This window comes from Polyodon spathula, chromosome 13, assembly GCF_017654505.1.
Source record: "Polyodon spathula isolate WHYD16114869_AA chromosome 13, ASM1765450v1, whole genome shotgun sequence".
Classification (NCBI taxonomy): domain Eukaryota; kingdom Metazoa; phylum Chordata; class Actinopteri; order Acipenseriformes; family Polyodontidae; genus Polyodon; species Polyodon spathula.
Window position 1 is genome coordinate 7,208,724 of NC_054546.1, and position 18,327 is coordinate 7,227,050.

At 41.0% G+C, this 18,327-nt stretch overlaps 1 protein-coding gene across 3 annotated transcripts in view; it reads right to left on the minus strand.

Annotated features, from left to right (window-relative positions):
* Nucleotides 1-18,327, minus strand: part of LOC121326059 (cadherin-23-like) — a 142,817-nt gene that overhangs the window by 104,689 nt on the left and 19,801 nt on the right. For all 3 annotated transcript variants that reach the window (XM_041269209.1, XM_041269210.1, XM_041269208.1), the window contains exons 6-7: nt 5,294-5,488; nt 4,552-4,680 (exon numbers count right to left, since the gene is read on the minus strand). In XM_041269209.1, the coding sequence (XP_041125143.1) occupies nt 4,552-4,680; nt 5,294-5,488 (324 nt within the window). The remainder of the gene's footprint in view (nt 1-4,551; nt 4,681-5,293; nt 5,489-18,327) is intronic.

Sequence of the window (18,327 nt, forward strand, 5' to 3'; positions counted from 1 at the left end):
AGAAAGGCAGCTTTTCTTGTTGTGAAATTAACAACTTTTTTTAACAGGATTTTTTGCACCTGCCCACCTAAAAATATGTTAAAGGTAATTAATTACTCAGGGTATCTGCATACCCTTCTTCAAGTGTACAGTATTTACTGAGCAATGTTAGTGCAATAGCAAGATCAAGGTAACTAATGTATAACTGTGTTTAAAAAGAGTTTTTGAGGTCATAGCAGGTAAAAAAAAATGTTTACAAAAAGGGACAAATCTAACTCTCTGATTGGGTGACACAAACACATCCCCACCGTGAAACCAGTCTGTGAAACTCAATCTCATCTCGTTCCAAAATAAAACTTCCAGCTGCAGTCTACAATCTAATCTGCAGCTGGGCACTAGAAAAAGGCCAAAAGACCCTCTGTGTGTATCACATCTCTGTATAATTGCCATTTATAAAGTCTCTAATATGTCCCTGACAATGAAATTCCTTGACAGCCCTCGTTCCTGCATGCTTTTTTTTTGCAGTCCAAGTTTTTCACCCTGCCTCTCGCATCCTTCGTATTGCACTTATTGGGTAACTTCCACCATCAGTGCGATGGAGAGATAGAGCCCTGCCAGTCCTGCAATCCTAACTGGGGCTGACAGAGTCTCAATTGGGATGTGACTGATCTCAATCTGCTGCCGAAGGAAACCAACTGGGCTGATCTGAAATGGCTTTCAAATGGGTCCGGTGATAAATGTGGCAACAAATGTCCAAACTAATGCAAGTCTGGATGCATTAAGCATAGGAGATGTGTTCCTGTAACGCTAGCAAGTTTGCAAAGAACAATGATTAATTTGACAATGTAATTTTATTTCTGAGAAACCCTGCATCAGCCCCCTTCACGGAGAACGCTAACGAGTCCAGAATGATACGTTAGACAGGCACTTTGAGAAATGGCTCGAGACAAACCTGCATGTTTGATTTCCTTTTCATATGTAAATGTCAACAGCCCCCAAGACACACAGTCACTGCAGCGCCCATCCATTTCTCCCTCCTGATCCCTAGGTCTGTGATTGATCTCTCCAGCCCCCCAGCTATCCGAGCTCCTCAGTACTGGAGGGGACCAGGGCTCGCTCACAAAACTGCCAGCATCAGAGGATTCATGCAACTTCTGGTCTATTTAAAGTTGTTGTAGCTGATAGAGTAATGTCATAAATCTTAACTGTCATGCACGTCCATTCACTATACAAGTTTCAGATAGAAGAGTGGAATGATTTCACTAGCAAGAAGCCCTTTAAAGGAACAGTAATTAAGGCATTCCTATACATGTTCTTCCCTCTTTACAATGCATATCCTTGACTACAGGTATGTGCTGTAGAGGAGACGTCTGTACGTGCATACTTAAGACTCTAAGTATACGTTAAGCATATACCACACCTTACAACTGGACAGCCAAGACAGACACTATCTATTTTATTAAAATACTTGTTAGCATTAGGAACATTATCACTAGTCCACTTACTGTGTGCAAAATATATTTTTTATTCTTTATTTTATTACATTTTTTACTGTAAAGCTTTTTTTCTTTAAGCTTTAAAAATGGAGAATTTCAGGTTCATACCGTCTACCTCTCTATCCGTCTCTCATTATCCACAGAGCATACAGAACAGAGGTGGAAGGACAGGGGTGGGAGAGTGCCCTGCATACTAGCTCCCAACACCAGGTTCGTCTGAGGTTTGTGGTTCAAGTTCAAAGAAACACACATACGCAGATGCAGATGCAGCCAAACATACTGACATACACATGTTGTGTGTGTGCATTTGTGTGTGCAGCTCAGAGCCAGTGTTTCATTGTGTTTGTGCGTGTGTGTATTAAATGTGGTAATGAATGCGTGTTGATGGTGGCAGGCGCAATAATGTACCCGCGACCTTCGCGAGACAGCTGATGGATGTCGGTCTGGCCGCTAACACCCACCACTGTTGTCTTCACGCTCAATTAATATGTATGCAAATGTACTTGACATTTTCAACAAGGGTGAAACCAATGTTTCTTTTTTTTCCAATAAACACCAGTGGAGACAGAGTAAGAGATGGAGAGGGCAATTTGAAACCAGAAGAGACAGGGAGAAACAAAGTGAGAAAAAGAGTGCTAGAGAGTGAGGGGGACAGGGAGTAAGAAATCAAGAGAGAGGGGGGTTGGGAGACAGAGGGAGAGGGAAGAGAGAGAGAGTTTGAGGAGTGAGGTAGAGCAATGGAGAACGAAAGGGAAAAAGAGAGACAGAGGGAGAGAACAAGAGAACAAAACACAAGCTAATTCTACACTAAAGTAAATTTGCACGCTGATCCAAATGGCATCAGCTATAAATCCTGGCCCCTGTGACCTTTGTGTGAGGGTGCGGTGCTAGTGTTGAGCTGGGCTGGTTGAGCTGCATAAATCAGTGGTCGGTAATTATGTTTCTCGAATGAGCCTTTGCCAGCGGGACAAGCTGCCTCCCCTAATTACTGCCAATTTACAGCCTTTTATTCTCTGTCCCGGAGGAGACAGACAGCTCACGCACTATCAGAGGGCAGCGGCTAACACTATTCAGCTCTAATTCTAGCTCTCTCCAGACACGGCAGCCGGCAGCCGGCAGCCCCCAACCCCCAAAGCTTCTCTCTTCCTTTCACTTCTGCTTCAGACGGAGCTAATGGATTGACCGGGTTAGAGATACGAGGGATATGAAATACCGTTTGTAAGCCTGGAAGAAAACTACAGAAGAATCACATCCCATGTGAATCAGCAGTACAGCGGAATAATCTCTCTGTTCTGACAACCAGTTAAACTGTGTTACCCAGCACCCCAGACATACTGTACAAAATTCCTAATAGAAAATCAGCGAGTACAGCTGCTTGCTACCATTGGGGAAGGAGAGAAAGAGAGAGAGAGACAGAGACACAGACAGAGAGAGAGAGAGGAGAGTTAGTACAGCTGCTTGCTCCTACAGTCCTGTGTATTGTAAAACAAACTGTTCAACACAATAGCTGTACAAACTTTGCTACAATTTCCCTTTTGTAGTGGCATAAATAAATAAAAAGCAAACAGATGCCTGGTGGGTGAACTCCGTTAACAGGATTAGAGCTTATTTGTGGCAGACAGGCTTTCATCTGCCTGGCAGTGAGAACCAGCAAACAGCCCCTCATGTTGAGAGGAGACTGCATATTCTACTGGCCTCCCAGTCTCCTGATCTCCCAGGAACCAGTGATAGCAATCTACTGCTGATAATATAAAGCACACCACGTTAGCCACTCTGTGAGCCTCTTATCAGCTTCCCCAACACTGACACCTAATACCTAACACCTAGCATCTACCATCGAACTCAATGCTAAGAACGTCCATTCCCAGAGTCCTAATTGCCACCTAATTTATACACTATTCATGTTGAAACACTCCTATTGAATAGTAATTTCGCCCATTCACCCATTGATTAGCTCAAGAGTATAGGCCAGTAGTTATAGGGTACCTGCCCCCACATCCCCTCCGTCACTTTAACTACAATTAAGGTGAAATAAAGAGAGGTAGCCATACCATCAATTTCCAATTGTTCTGCTATTTCTTGCCATGTGGTGTAGTCCTTTTTATTGTCTTTATAACCACAGACACTGGCATCATAAAGAACATTATATTTTTCGACTTTTCTCATTGATGTTGATTTTTCTTTTCTTTGTTTGAGCGAGACAGTGACAGTCTGACAGCCACTACCTTTGACGTTATCTGTGAATGGTCCATTGCCGATGCGAACACAGCGTAACGCGAATAAAAATAAAACAAATATATTTCTTTATTTGCTTGCTTCATTCGTGCACTCGCTTCACCTGCGTTGTGCATTACTCCATTTAAAATCAGTAGTTTTAATTATTTTTTATTGACTATTTAACTAAATCTGGACTATTCTTTATTAAATCTAGGAACAAATATGCAATACATTAAATCCTGGAAAATACCTGTTAAAACATTAGTGTTTTTTTTTTTTTTTTTTACACTTGTCGTCCCTGTTTATTGCAGTTTCACAGATACACTCACCACTTCAAATATAATTTCTCTGGTTCTACAAGTCCTAGAGTGATCATCAATGGCTCATTTGAAAAGGTAATTAGCTGTCAATTGTGTATTTATTTAAAATGTACAGAACTGCCCCGTTAAATCATAGTCGCGCCCCCCTTAGTGACTCTCCGCGCCCCCCACTTTGCGCACCACTGGTACAGATAACAAGCTCATGTGTGTCTTATTAAATAGCAAAACAGCAGGGCTGACATAGCATCCACAACCTCAAACACTCATCCATAGAATCATCATCAGCTGATGCCTTCCCCAATGTATTGTAATCAGTAGGCAGCTCAGACCATTGAATTGAATGGAAAAAGCAAGGGCTGGACGCACACTGCTCAACTAAAGAGATCGCCGAGATCCAGTCCAGTCCACGTCTTTGTACCAATCAGATCCTAAATTAGTTAACTGACCATCAGCAGACACAGTACATTAACTCATTTAGGAACTGGTACCACTGGTCTGTGGCGTGATGAAATGTGCTGAAAGGAGAGCGCTGTACTCACGGGAGGGGAGTTCTCATAGATGTTGGTGTTATAGGGCAGGTTGATGAAGACTGGGTCCATGTCCTGCACGTCTGTGATGGTGATCGCCAGGTTTACCAGTGTGGACAGTGGCCGTGTCTTATCTTGGTCCTACAGGAAGGGGGAGTCAGAGAAGCATAGCAAAGTGTAATAAAGCACAGTGAAAGCATGGTAAAGCATAGGCAAGCAATGTAAAAAAAAAACAAAAAAAAATAAAAATAATTGTGAGGTATGGTAAAAGCACATTAATAAACATGGCAAACTAGTGTCAACTATGGCAAATGCAGAGTATAACCATAGGAAAAGCATGGCGGAAACCTGCAAGAATATCAAAGTCGTCTCCACATCAAAATGTAGACAATGACAACAAATGCAGTTTATTGCAGTGGCCTTGTTTTTTACATCATGCATGTGGGTGTTCCAAAGCATATTCATTTTTTAATATTTCAGGCTAGAATCCAGAGCTCCCCACAGAGATTTTAATAAAAAACTTATCAAAATCTCTAATATTAAGGAAATGTTTATTTACGTTAAACAGAAAACTCAAACAATCAATTCTTGAGTAAAGACATAAACAGCATGGGACTATCTGCCCTCAGTTTGATCTCTTCCCTCACTCGTTGAATATTTGTGCAGTACCCATGAAGACCCATGGTGTATCCTCTCTTCATATCATGGTATTGTGATTCTTTATGTCTGCATCTACGCAGCGGACTGTACTCACAGTTGCGTTGACGGTGAGCTGGTAGCCCTGCGTGGTCTCGTAGTCGAGCAGGCGGATGACAGTCACCACGCCCCTGGCCCCATCGATGGCGAAGAAGGAGGAGGGGGGCTGGAAGGAGAAGAGCACACTGCCCCCCGTGCCCTGGTCAGGGTCTGTGGCGTTCACTATGAAGATGGGAGTCGCCACCGGGGTGTTCTGAAACACATGAGACATACACTCACCACTGTCCCCCCTGATTCTTTGTTCTAGGCTAGATATATTCAGTTCCCTCAACCTATCTTCACAGCTCATTTCTGCCCATCTGTCTGACCCAGTCACAGGCAGACAGACAGACAGAAAAGCTTGCTGATCTGTGTCCATCACATGCACTGTAAAGAATTATTCTGAAATACAAAGACAGACAGACAGGCAGGCAAGAAGACAGATGGATGGCCGTACAGACAAGCACACTGCCTTCTGTGTACTAGTACCTCTGAGTCTTTTCAAATACAAAAAGACAGAGATATGTATAGCCAAGTTAAACACTGTGGAGAGACAAACACAGGCAGTTTAAAAGACAATCATGTTGTCCACTCTACCCCTCCCTGTGTCTTGATCAGGGACCACAAATAAGTTTAAATGTCAAATTATCCTCAGCAGCTGTCAGACAGATACCCTCCCCACTCCCTTTCTATTAATCACACACCAAAAATGAGAGAGGGGATTTAAGTGGGGCACCCCAGATGGTAGTGACCTGTATTGCCACATTAAGGACAAAAGGCCATACAATTGCCCTGCAATTAACCAGAGGTCCCCTGTCCTGCCTGTTCATTAAACTGCTATGCGATGCCCTGGGCTGTGTCAAGGGTCAGCTAGATGAAAGCTGGACTCCTGGACACCCGCATAAAAGGTTCCCTTAGTAAACACATAGCAATGTGTGGTAAAGCCCAAAAAGGAATGGTAAAGCATATGAAAAAACATGGTAAAACTATGGTAAACCATGATAGTAAATGCATTGTAAAAACCATGGGAAAAGCATGAAGGAAAACTGTAAAATTACTGTAGTAAATAGGTGCACAGAATCAGTCCCTTTTTTTGCCTGTTGATGTAATGTCTGGTAGTGACCTCCATTCTGCTGGTGTTATGACTTTAAAGTCCTTTCTTTAAAATACACAACTCCAGCTTCACCATTTAGCGGCAGGCAGCGTGCTGTGCTGTGAATGGGAACCTTTGTGAGGTTGGTCTATTTAAACAGCGTTATTGCAGGACAATGGGATTTGCAATCCCAATGAAAGCAAATGGCAGGGAGAGATTCCACCTGTCAATGCCCACATAGAGCGTGATTCAGACATGTTGCGCAATCTATTGATCTGTGACAGCGGATGACAAATTAGCCTTTAGTAAAGTGAAATAATCCCTCTACTCTGACAAGCAGTTAAATTGTGTTAATAGAGAGACTGGTCCAGCTATAATGTATCTTTAAGCATTGGTCGGCACTCTTTCAAATGTCATTTTAAATGTTTGTTTTGTCATGTTTCTCAAACAATTTTCTGATGCTTGTTGACGAACAGACAAGCAGACTTCTATATTGCATTAGTCTTCAGTACTGTCAGTCCCACAGGCTCTAATCTCTCTCCACTCACTGCAGGCAGTTCACATTTTTTTCTTCTTTTTAAAAAGACTTTGCATTCTCCGCCCCTGCTTCGTGAGGCAGCACAGTGATCGACACAAAAAAACCAGGAAAACCCACTTTTGTGATTTGCATTTTCTCTCTTCTTTTTTTAAACTTCAAAGCAGTCCCTCAGACTCGTGTGATGGGGTAATGATAGAGACAGGTCCATCGCCGCGGGTTACCATCAGAGTGGCTCTTTGTGATAACAGCGACTGAAAGCAGCGAGAGCTAGCATCTCTAGTTTGTGCTTCCTCTGCTCTTCCTCGCTTCCCCCTTCCTCTCTCTCTCTCTCTCTCTGTTTGTTTACACTTGTCTTTTCTGCTCCGAAGATGTCGCTCAGCTGAGCCCCGATGTCCGACTGCCCTGTCAACCTGCTTCCTTCACCAAGGCGAGGGGCTGTCAGCTGGGATACAATAGTCAGGATCCAGGTCAACCAAAATGAACAGTCACGCTGTTGTTGCACCTCTCTGCCTCTCTCAGGTATTCATATCTCTCTTTCTCTTCCTCCTCTTTTTCTAGCTCTTCCTTTTCTATTTCAGCTCTTTCAAATGGTCTTTATTGGCATGGGCTAAATCTGCCAAATGAACAGGCAGACAGACAGACAATCAGACAATAGAGCAGATGTACTGGAGAGACCTCAAATGAGGCGACAGGTTGCAATACATTGTATTTCTCCAGCTACCACATTGTTCTATCAAGTTTTTCTACCTCTATCTCTCTGGCTGTTAGAATCCATTGTATTTGATAAACTTTTAAAACTAAGGAATAAACACATTTAAATGTTTAGGTTTAACATGGGGGAATCTTTGCAACAAAACAACAAACCATCGTGAGTGGCTCATAAGTATACATGTGTACAAAATGTGATCACGCTTTACATGAGGGCACTGTTTTAGGTTTTTTTTAACAACAAATAGCTTACTAACAAATAACAAATTGTGATCACCTTGTATCACTAGTTAGTGCATTATTATTAACCTATTTATAAACTAATACAAAGTTGATATACTAAAAACTTTTACTATTACTATATATTCAATCGTTTAGTGTTTTATAGTTATGGGCAGGCTTGCTCCTTTTCTATGTTTATTTTTCATGGTCTCACAAAATACCTTAATTAATCGCTCACCTTTTAGAGTAAGGCTTTGCTTCTTAACAAGATCATTTTAAATCTAATCTTTTCTGCTGACCAAATGAGGGAGGAGATTTCCAAATTTCCCACTCTAGTAATGGGTAAAGAAAAAATAACAAATGCAAATCCAGGCCTAGGCTAGTCAATGCAGCTAAACTATTGTGAGCAGCATGAGAGAGGACATAGGGGACAGGACGCTCAAGCAGGAGACAGGAGGATATTCACTTTGACAATGGAAAATTCAATAAGAAGAGGAAAGAAATGAAAGAAAGTGACACCTTGCTGGGGGCTGACAAGAGTCTGTAAACAAGCGCGTTGGGGTTCAAAGGTCACGTCATCTGTTCAGTCTGATTCTGCACACATTGCGAGCTGACAGGCAGGCTGCATAGTGTACAGTCTACTCTGATCCACTGTGACAGACACATACATTCACACACACACAAACCACTGACACACAAGGCTGCATAGCTACACAACCATTGTCCCTTCTTAGCATACCATTTGCCCCTCTAATTTAGGGGATCTAATTTAACAGGACAGAAACCAGTTGTGTTTTGACTGTTCCTAGTCTCTTAGCTGTGCAACGTAACCTGGTAGGCTATTCAATGCATTTAAAACTACGGTCCTTGCACTGGACTCTCATTAAGTGCAGATTTGCTGTTCCGAACCGCACGATTAAACATGCTTTTTCAGAATGTAAAGTTCAACCTGATTTTTCAAAAATAAAACCTGAAAATCAGAACTCCTGTCTAAAAGCTATACAGACACAAACCAAATGATCTGACAGAAGTGTGCTACCCCCCTTAGAAATGTGTGGAATTATATTCCAGTGACCTTGTAGCAAACTGTTGACTAATTGGCACATGAATGTACTTTACTAATTTGTAATTATATTCACCCGCTCTTTAAAACCTCAACTATATTCAACGCTGTAATCCTACGCTTGTATTTTGCACCTTGACGAAGGCACATCTGTGTCGAAACACTGGTGACATGTTTTTATGAATTAAATGCATAGTATAACCATGGGAAAAGCATGGGAGAAAAGTGCTCTCTCCATTCATCTCTGTGTCTCTCTCGTTTCCCTTTTTCACCTTCCTCTCCATTCCCTCCCTGTGATACACCACAACACTGGCTCATAGCGGAAGCAACTCAAAGTCTCAAGCCCTCAGCTGGAGCACTCTGTGATAAAGCACTGCTCTTATAGATCCACTCTCCCAGGCTCCCACAGCTAGTAGAGAACATTATCTCTGAGCGCAGCTCCACCAGGCAGTGCCTCTGCCATTAGGAGCACTCTCAGCTCCTTCGCAGAACCGGATAAATGGGATCATTCGCTCCTGACTCTCATTTTTTTCAGCACCCTCTTTGGCTTGGCAGCCTTTCCGTGCCACTTGTTCAAAAGAGTACTCCTATAAATTGCTGATAACGTCAGCTAGCCCTGCCTCGCAGTAAGAGCGCAGCATAATGGGAGTGCTGTGGGTACAAGGCAAGCACACCTAGATGAGCTGCCTGCGATCTATCACCTTCTTAAGCTATGCCCCTGGCAGCTTTATGTGGCACTACAGTGGAAATAATGTTAAAATAATTGGTATTCACTGTAAGTCAATCAGATATCTTTTAACAATTCTGTTTCATTGACAAAAACATAATGCTGTAATAATATTATAGTTCTACAAGTGATATTGAAAAAGCAACCCCAGCAATGCCCCTTATCATGCTTATTTTTTTTTTTTGTTAATGCATTCACTGCACTATATTACACTTTACTATACTTTTACTGTGGTAAACTTTTATAAGGGGTAATGCACACACTTTTTATGTCCCTCACAATTTTTGAGATTGAATATATAAAAACTGCATCTCCCTGTTTCAATTCAGTTTCTCTTACTATCGGCAAGACAGACAGACACAAATAGAGGATAATGGCAGGAGCTTGGTTGACAGGTGCATCATATATCTATGTCCACACAGCTTGTTCTACAGCAGTCTCTGCATTGGTACTTTCATAGGTGTGGACAGAGCCGAATCCTCGTGCGGCAACCACACTGAAGTTCTGACCATTTAAAAAAAAAAATAGAGGCAGAAGCAGAATAATTCTTTTAATTGTGCATAACACACACACACACACACACACATGAGTTTGATAGTTAATGAACTACAACCAGGAACTCTATTCACACTGCGTGAGCTAAAAATCAAATACAAGTTTACCACAGAGTGTGTGTCTTCATACAGATGAATGTGAGAAAATCAGGGTGACTTATAATTCATATTAAGTAAGATTTACTGGGATTTACTCTTTAGCTCAGTGACTATCTCCATAGCTCATTGGGGCAAGGGGGCAGTTCAGCCTCAAGCCTGCCCTGGACTGGAGGGAGCACCCTTTCTCTTAGGGGTGAGGGAGTAGTTCAATCTCCATGCCTCAAGCCTGCCCTGGACTGGAGGGAGCACCCTTTCTCTTAGGGGTGAGGGAGTAGTTCAATCTCCATGCCTCAAGCCTGCCCTGGACTGGAGGGAGCACCCTTTCTCTTATGGGTGAGGGAGTAGTTCAATCCCATGCCTCAAGCCTGCCCTGGACTGGAGGGAGCACCCTTTGTGTTAGGGGGTGATGGAGGGAGCAGTTAAATCTCCATGTATGAACACAGATAACGTCAGTGTTTTTATTTACTGTATGTTATGAATTTTCGAGCTCTGATCCCGATGTTTAGGTCACAGTTTAGTTAAGTACCGTTAATTATGTGTTCAATATTTCATTGAATCAGACATGCAATTCAAGTTTAATGCACAGCCACGCTGGCTAATGATTCATTACTCTTTAGTGTGGAGCAGCTGTAAACTGCAGATAATAGTTGCTGTATTCATTTTATTCAAACTTCCTTCTCCTCACCCTTATACAAGTAAAAGCATCGCAGAGTGTAATGAAGCATAGTGAAAGCATGTTGATGCACTGCCCAAAGAGGAATGCTACATCCACAGGACACTGCACAATTACAGTGGTAAACTTGTATACCCACTGTCAAAACAATCATGTAAAAATGAAGTAGACCAGTGTTTCATCAGGGAAGTGATCCGCAGAGATTGAAATCCAACATTCCAAATCAAGTAGACTAGCGCATACAGAGACAAAAAAAAACAAACAAAAAAAAAAACCCGACACATTCAAATTCAGCACGCAGAGCACTTGCTTCAGACTGGATTTTCAATTTTCTTGATTTTTTTTTATTTAATTATTTTTTTTTCTGCAAAGACCTCCCCCCTCCTCAGTTGATATGGAATCAGAGAGTAAAGGCTAATGGAGCTGAAGCTGGTTCCTCCCATGCTTTTCGAGAGCTGATCGAAACTGCCTATCTCACGACTGGGCCCGGAGAGCGAGGGATTAAGAGAGCTATTTCATACTGGATTAGGGACATCAACCGAGCACTGCCAGCGCACCCTGGACCTCAAATAAAAACACACACACACTTTGTTGGAGCGTTCATTTGCGTGCCTACACAACAGTGAACACTTTGTCGCTGCTGGCTCACATGTAATAGCACTGAGGTGTCCACTGTCCTTCAACAAGCTACCCATCTGAAATGATTCAAGCCAATTGTTTTAAAAAAACCCAAACAAACAGAATCTCAAGGACAAACTCGTGAACTTAAACATATAAAACACAGAGTGTGGGCAATGATACTGTAGTAGCGAAAGAAAGAAAGTTTATCAGCAGCTACATTCTGCATTGTAGACAGGTTTATAAAGCAGTTTAGTCAGAAAGACCTTGATCAGGATTAAGGTCAGATGGTTGCTTTATTCCTTTTTCTCCCCCATTTTGGAAGGGAAATCAAATTCTGACAGAAATGAAATGTAAATTAGACAGGAACTTATTACCATATAAACGCCAGCACCTGAGGGGCTAGTCTAATGTTGTATTTTTGTAATTCGATAGAAACAGATGCTTTAAATCAGTCCTCCTTTTTTTGAAGAGAGAGAGAGGAGGAGTGTGCCGAGGTAACGGAGAGTGGGAGAAACAGAGAGTGGAGAGTCAAAGAAAGGAAAAACAGGGAATAAGAAAGAGTGAGTGGAAAAAGGAGACAGAGGGAGGGCAAGAATAAGAAAAGGAGGGATTAAAGGGTGAGACATATGGAAGGAGTGAAAAAATAATAAAAATAGCTTTCTCCAAAATACCTTCCAATACGCAATTAAACTGCAGTCTAACTACAGGTAAGAATTGTGATATATTTCAAATTGCAGTGAAACAGGGTTAAACTGCAGCTACCTGCCTTGTTCACACTGCAGTTTCCAGATCCACCCCCTAGCTCCTGTGCTCTTTTTCCCTGTCACCCAGACTCATTGATTTTGCAGGCTGGATCGAAGCAAATTGTTGCCACTGAATGAAAGTCTATGTAAAAGCAATTGCATGCGTTAAGTGGAGGCTGTATTCAGTCAATGCAGCCCACAACATCAGTGTCATGTACTTAACGGCAATGAGATAAAGCCGTCTCATTTCCGCAGGGGCTCCTGCAGGGGGAAATACAGCAAGCTACAGCAGCCGTCAAACACTATTACACACCCTGGGCTCCGGCAGTCAAAGAGGATGAACTGAAAAGAAGGGATCGGCACAGGGAACAAAAAAGATGAAAAAAAAACACTGAAGTTGGGCCCAATTAAATACATTTTGGATTCCTTAAGTTTTTAACAAAAATAATTTAAAAAAAACCCCTAGAAACCCCATACCAGATGTAGTACACACTTGTGCTACAAAATGTAGTACAAATTGTCTTTTTGCGTAAACAAAACTTCCTTTGCTATTCCATCTATAATGAATATTCTGTAATATATAAAAGCTGCATATCCCTGATGCAGGTCCATTGTACTCAATGTGACGACAGCGAGAGAGCAGACATTCAGTTGGCAGGTGCTTCCATGACCATGGAATTTACACGGGGCACACTGAGGACATGTGCCCCTCACTTTTTCAACGCTGGGCAAATGTCCTCATCACATTGCAGCAGTACTAAAACTTTGATTTTCTCAATAATTTATTTGTATAATCACTAGTCGACAAAATAGTCTCCATTCGCTCGGAGGAAATGCCAAACAACTGAGGCAGCATTGGCGCGCAATGGAAGATTGCAAACAGAGGAGAAAGCGGAGCCCGCTAGTAAAGAACTATTTGAGAAGTTTATTTCATCAGGGAATTTCTCAATCGTCATGTCACTTTCGTTGTCTATGGTCTCAAAACTACAATATTTTTGACTGACCATTGGGACTTTATTTTCGTAGAATGAAAATACCCCCTCCTATCCTCCAAAGAGGAAGTTCACGACTGTCTGTGCAGGTCGTTCTGGAGGTCAGACTTGCTTAACTGCAGATTTCCCCCTGAAGGAATTAGAGGCTGGTAATAAGAGGAATAGTGGTGCATTCCTCCAGAAAGATTTAAACCCCTTTCGGATTTGCTGTAGAGTCAAATCAGTATCTGCTGACAGTGTTATGGCAGGTGTTTTTGTGGAAACCTCTGTGGGTATACCGGCACGGCAACGCTTATCAGTTTAACAAAAGGCACAAGAGGGAAATTAAAGTGCTGTACAAAAGTGAAAAGAAAAGAAAGGCAGTCAACTGTGTTTTCTAAAGAGCCGCATAAAAGAAGCACAAATTATTCTGATTCATTTTATCATTGTTAGCAGTAGTATTGCAACATGACTGGTTGGGAATTATCTAAACAAGGCTGCCGGATTGAGAGAGAGTGAGAGTGAGACTGAGAGTGAGAGAGAGAGAAAGAGAGCTTACAGCACTGAGAAGTTAGCCCTGCCTGTCACAGTTGATGCAGCGGTGATGTGAGGTTAGCAATCACTTCATGTAGCTCTGCAGTTATAGGAGCCCAGGCGGGGAGAGATGAAGACAGGCAAGGTGGTAACGTCTCTGGGGCTACACTTGTAATCACCCTCCCATTTTCCTGACCCAACCTCAGCAAGTCACAGAACCTTTGAACCTTTCCCCAAGCTTTATTGCTAATATTTGCAGTACTTCCCTCCCTTATCTTGCTGTGCGTCACATTGCTCCAACATTGAGATTAAATAAATAAAGCTAAATGCAATGCTAATCCAGACCCCCTATTTTGAAAGCTACCAGTACATATAACAACCTGAAATTAATGATAATCCCATTTCTCTCCTCTACTAACAATGGTTTAATTGAAGTTGCAATTCAAATCTTTATTTGAAAGTTCCACATTTCTGTTTTAAATTACTACCAACTATTCTCTCCTTAGATCCTCCCTTTCTCTTTCTTCACCAGCACAGCGCAGAGGGATACTGTTCAAAGAGTATAAGAGCCTCTTTCTCTGCTCTACCAGCACAGAGCGAGGGAGGCTGTTCAGTTAAGTGTGTATTTCATTTGTATTCCTAAGTCCTGCTCACAGCTGAGTTTAAATAGGTAACTTTAGTTGACCTTATCTTTACTACTTTGTAGGAATTTTAGAAACTCCAAATAAATCCTTCTTATCCAGCTCTTTCCCTTCCAGACTGAAACGATTTAATACGTCTAACCTGTCCTCATAGCCCATGCTATTAAAGCGCTGGGATAAGCCTGGCTGCCCTTCTATATAACGTTTTGAGTACGATAATGCGTTTTTTTTTGTGTGTGTGTAATCTAATGGTATGGTACAGAGGGTACATTTTCCCACCTACCAAATAAACCAGCAATAAGTTTCCGTAAATGATAAATGTGTTATAAAAACAAATGTCATGAACAATATTAGACAGTCATTATTGATAATAACAGGCTACAGAAATACAGTGTTAGAAGAAAAGAAGATTTTTTTTCTCGTGTTTCTTAATTTATTATTAAAAAAAGGTTTACTTTTACAAAATACTTATATAAATCTAGTTTAAGGATGCATTATTATACTACAAGTGGTTTTATACAATATATAACCATGTTATTAATTATGCTATTAACAGTTACAGATTATGATAAGAAATAGTAATACTGGATGGCAATAAACTTTTGAAACCATGTTTTGCTATAAGAGAATCGTAACATACACTGTACATTATTACACATTTCATATACAGTACTGGGCTAAGTCTAATAACATTATTATTATTGTAATTACTCATTCTTACTTTGCAACTTAGACCACTTCATATTGTAGACTTCTTTCTGTTTTAAGTGACATGGAAATCTCTGAGATACTGTGGTATGAAAGGCGCTATATAAAACACACTGAAATTAAGAAGTCTGAGCCCACCATCAAACATTCATTCAGCAACCTAGATTGTGAAGAAATGTAAAAGTTTCTGATTTTAAAAACGCTGCAAACATTCCAAAACTATGAAGTAATCTACATTTTCACACTTTAATCATTCGAAGCAAAGGCTTCGGCAAGGAATTCAATTGAGGCCTAAAATTGCTAAATTAACTGGTCACTTAGCATACAACTTTTTGAGCTCTTGTGAGTTAGTGAGCGATTTGTTGTTCATAATTTAGTAATTCATGCATTTTATAGATTTTCCCCAATCCACTCTTCCCTCCCCCTGTCCACATACCCAAAAATAGTCCTCATAAAGGAGTGCTTGTAGATGAACAGTGGGAAGGATGGGAGGGGCTGGCTCAGGACGACTGTGAAGGTCAATCTGATCCATATCTTCGCCGCACTCTCTTTAAACGAATGCTGCTCTATAGCCTTGCTGACAGGGGCAGTGTGACAGCCATAACAGATTTGAGCAAATGGGAAAGGTATAAAACACTATTAAGGCAAATCAAGGCCTAGTCTGGGGACAGGCGATTTGCATACACTGAATACACAGGGATTTAATGAGGTTTGTTGCAGCCTGGCTCCAGGAATCAGCTTTATAATTCAGACCGGCCCACCATTACTGGAGCCATTAGCAACCCCGCTCCCCGCCCCCAGCCCCTTCTTGTATACATGCATGCTTTTATTAGGAGCGCACGGTATGTGCAGACATGCCTGAAACATGTCTTACAGTCTTCAATGTCCTGAACATTTAGAAATGCATGTTAAACACAGAGGTCAGCTGTCGTGTTTTCATACAGTAGGATGTGCGTAATGTAAGGTGATTATACTAAAAGAAACAAATTCAGTGACAAACGTTGCTGTAGAAGTCTTTTTCAACGTCTACTAGAAAACGCAAGACTTTGAGAAAGACTGAAATGTTGAAACGTTTGTCAACGAATTTTAGTATTTCTAAATTCAACACTGCTGACTGTATAATAAGTTATGGATATTCATTATTTTTCATATACACATGTCGCATGTTGCAGGGCATTATAACCAAAAAAGTAGTCTAATGGAGGGCTTCTCACAAGACCTTTTGGATAGGGAACAAAAATTGTGTTGAAGTTGAAAAGTGTCAGGAATACTAGGGAATCATACATCATCCCCTAACATAGAATACAGATCGAAACCTGTGCTGTTCTCATTATGAACACCACTGAAGCCATTTCAAAACCTTGTGGATTTACGGAGAAGCCTTTGATGAGCAGCACCTCGCCGGAGTTGTGTGTGTATCTTATAAGACGAGTCACAGATGTGTGTGTGTCCCCCCCCCCCCCCCCCCCCCCCCCATCAAAGGGGAGGAGGAGGAGGGGGGGGGGGTGCGCTAAAGAAAACAAATACCTGAATCTAAACAAGCTTCCAGACCCTGGAAGTGACAGCAACTGACTCCCACCAGCCTGCTGCAGCTCGCTATATCACCCTCATCTACAATAACACACAGTGCTTTGTGTGTTCAATTTGCAGGGCAAAAAGAGGGAGTGAGAAGCAAACACACAAAATAAATAAATATATAAAATGTTTTGCAGTTTATTTAACAAGCCAGGTGCACCAAAATGACTGTATTGATATGTATTGTTATTTGTATTCCAAAGTGTAGGTACTGCTGTTTGTATTATGTTATTACATGGCTATGTATTCCCATTAATATAAAGTCTCTGTTAACTTTTTTAGTCATAAACTGGATTTGTGACTGACAGATACTGTAATTGTTAAATCTACATTGAATGGACTGGATTGTATTGTTATTAAAAACTAGAGCAACCTTTTTCCCCTTCTCACTTTTCCTTCTGCAGTAATTTACATCACTGAATTACAGCTGACATCCTCATTGCAGGATCCCAACATAACCTTGACAAATCCCCCCCCCAACACCACCACATCTCTTTCTCCTCCTCAAACCAGTAGGTGTGCAGCAACAACGATCCCCCCTCCTCATATTAACTCATTACCAGCAGAGTAACACTCACAATGCAAGAACGTATTTAAAAATTGGTGATGTAAAATGTGATAAAGTTCACAGTGTTAGATGTGTCAAAGATGAAATCTAACAACGCTTGCGACATTTGGTTGTTGATTTTCCCATGGTGTCATAACCCAGATTCATGCTCTCTATTCTGCTGCAGCTGAACATTTACAGTCCTGCGTCTCAATTGGGTGTTTTTTTTGTTTTTTTTTTACCTGCTCGTGCCTCACCCCTGTACCACAAGTTTAAAACTCAACTATTTTTTAAGTGCTGCTTTTAATAAATTGACAGGTGGATCCAATGCAACAAATACAGCATTCAGTTAAACTTTCTACAGACAGAGTGTGGATGTGTTTTTTATTTTTATTAATGGTTTATTATAGAATCTCAGCTGTTTCATTAGAAATCTGATTGAATAGTGGGCCAACAACACAGGCCTTAAGCAGTGGTGTAGTTTTTGATTGAAGCTACACCTATATCAGGTTGATAAATATTTTGGTGTTAAAAAAAATAGCTACTTGGATAATGTTTTCCAAGTCATAGTAGTATTTAATAGTGTACTATTTTATAAAAGATATAGCGCTAACTTTACAAAATGAGAAGTAGCCAACATGAGAGAGCTTAAGAGACCTCAAAATTATGTCACTAGTTGTTCGATTCTGTTTTTTTTTTTTTTTTTTTTAATTTAAATAGGAGTATATACAAGATTGGAGTGAAAGCTTTAAAAAAGTATGACCTTAAAATCCAGCTGTACAGTGGTGGATGTTTCTCTTAGAGTAAGCCATTAAGACAGCTTCATTATTTATAACTTATGGAGACAGTTTTTTTTCCGGAGAGGGTGGTGTACAAACTAATAAGTCAACCACAACAGATCTTATTAAATGTAAACACTTTAATAAAGCATGGTTATCCGTAAACGCAGAGATATGTCGATTGCTGAGGATGCTGTATAAATCTATCACTTTCAAAGTGCTAATCACTGCAAACCTACAACATTGCATAAGAAGTA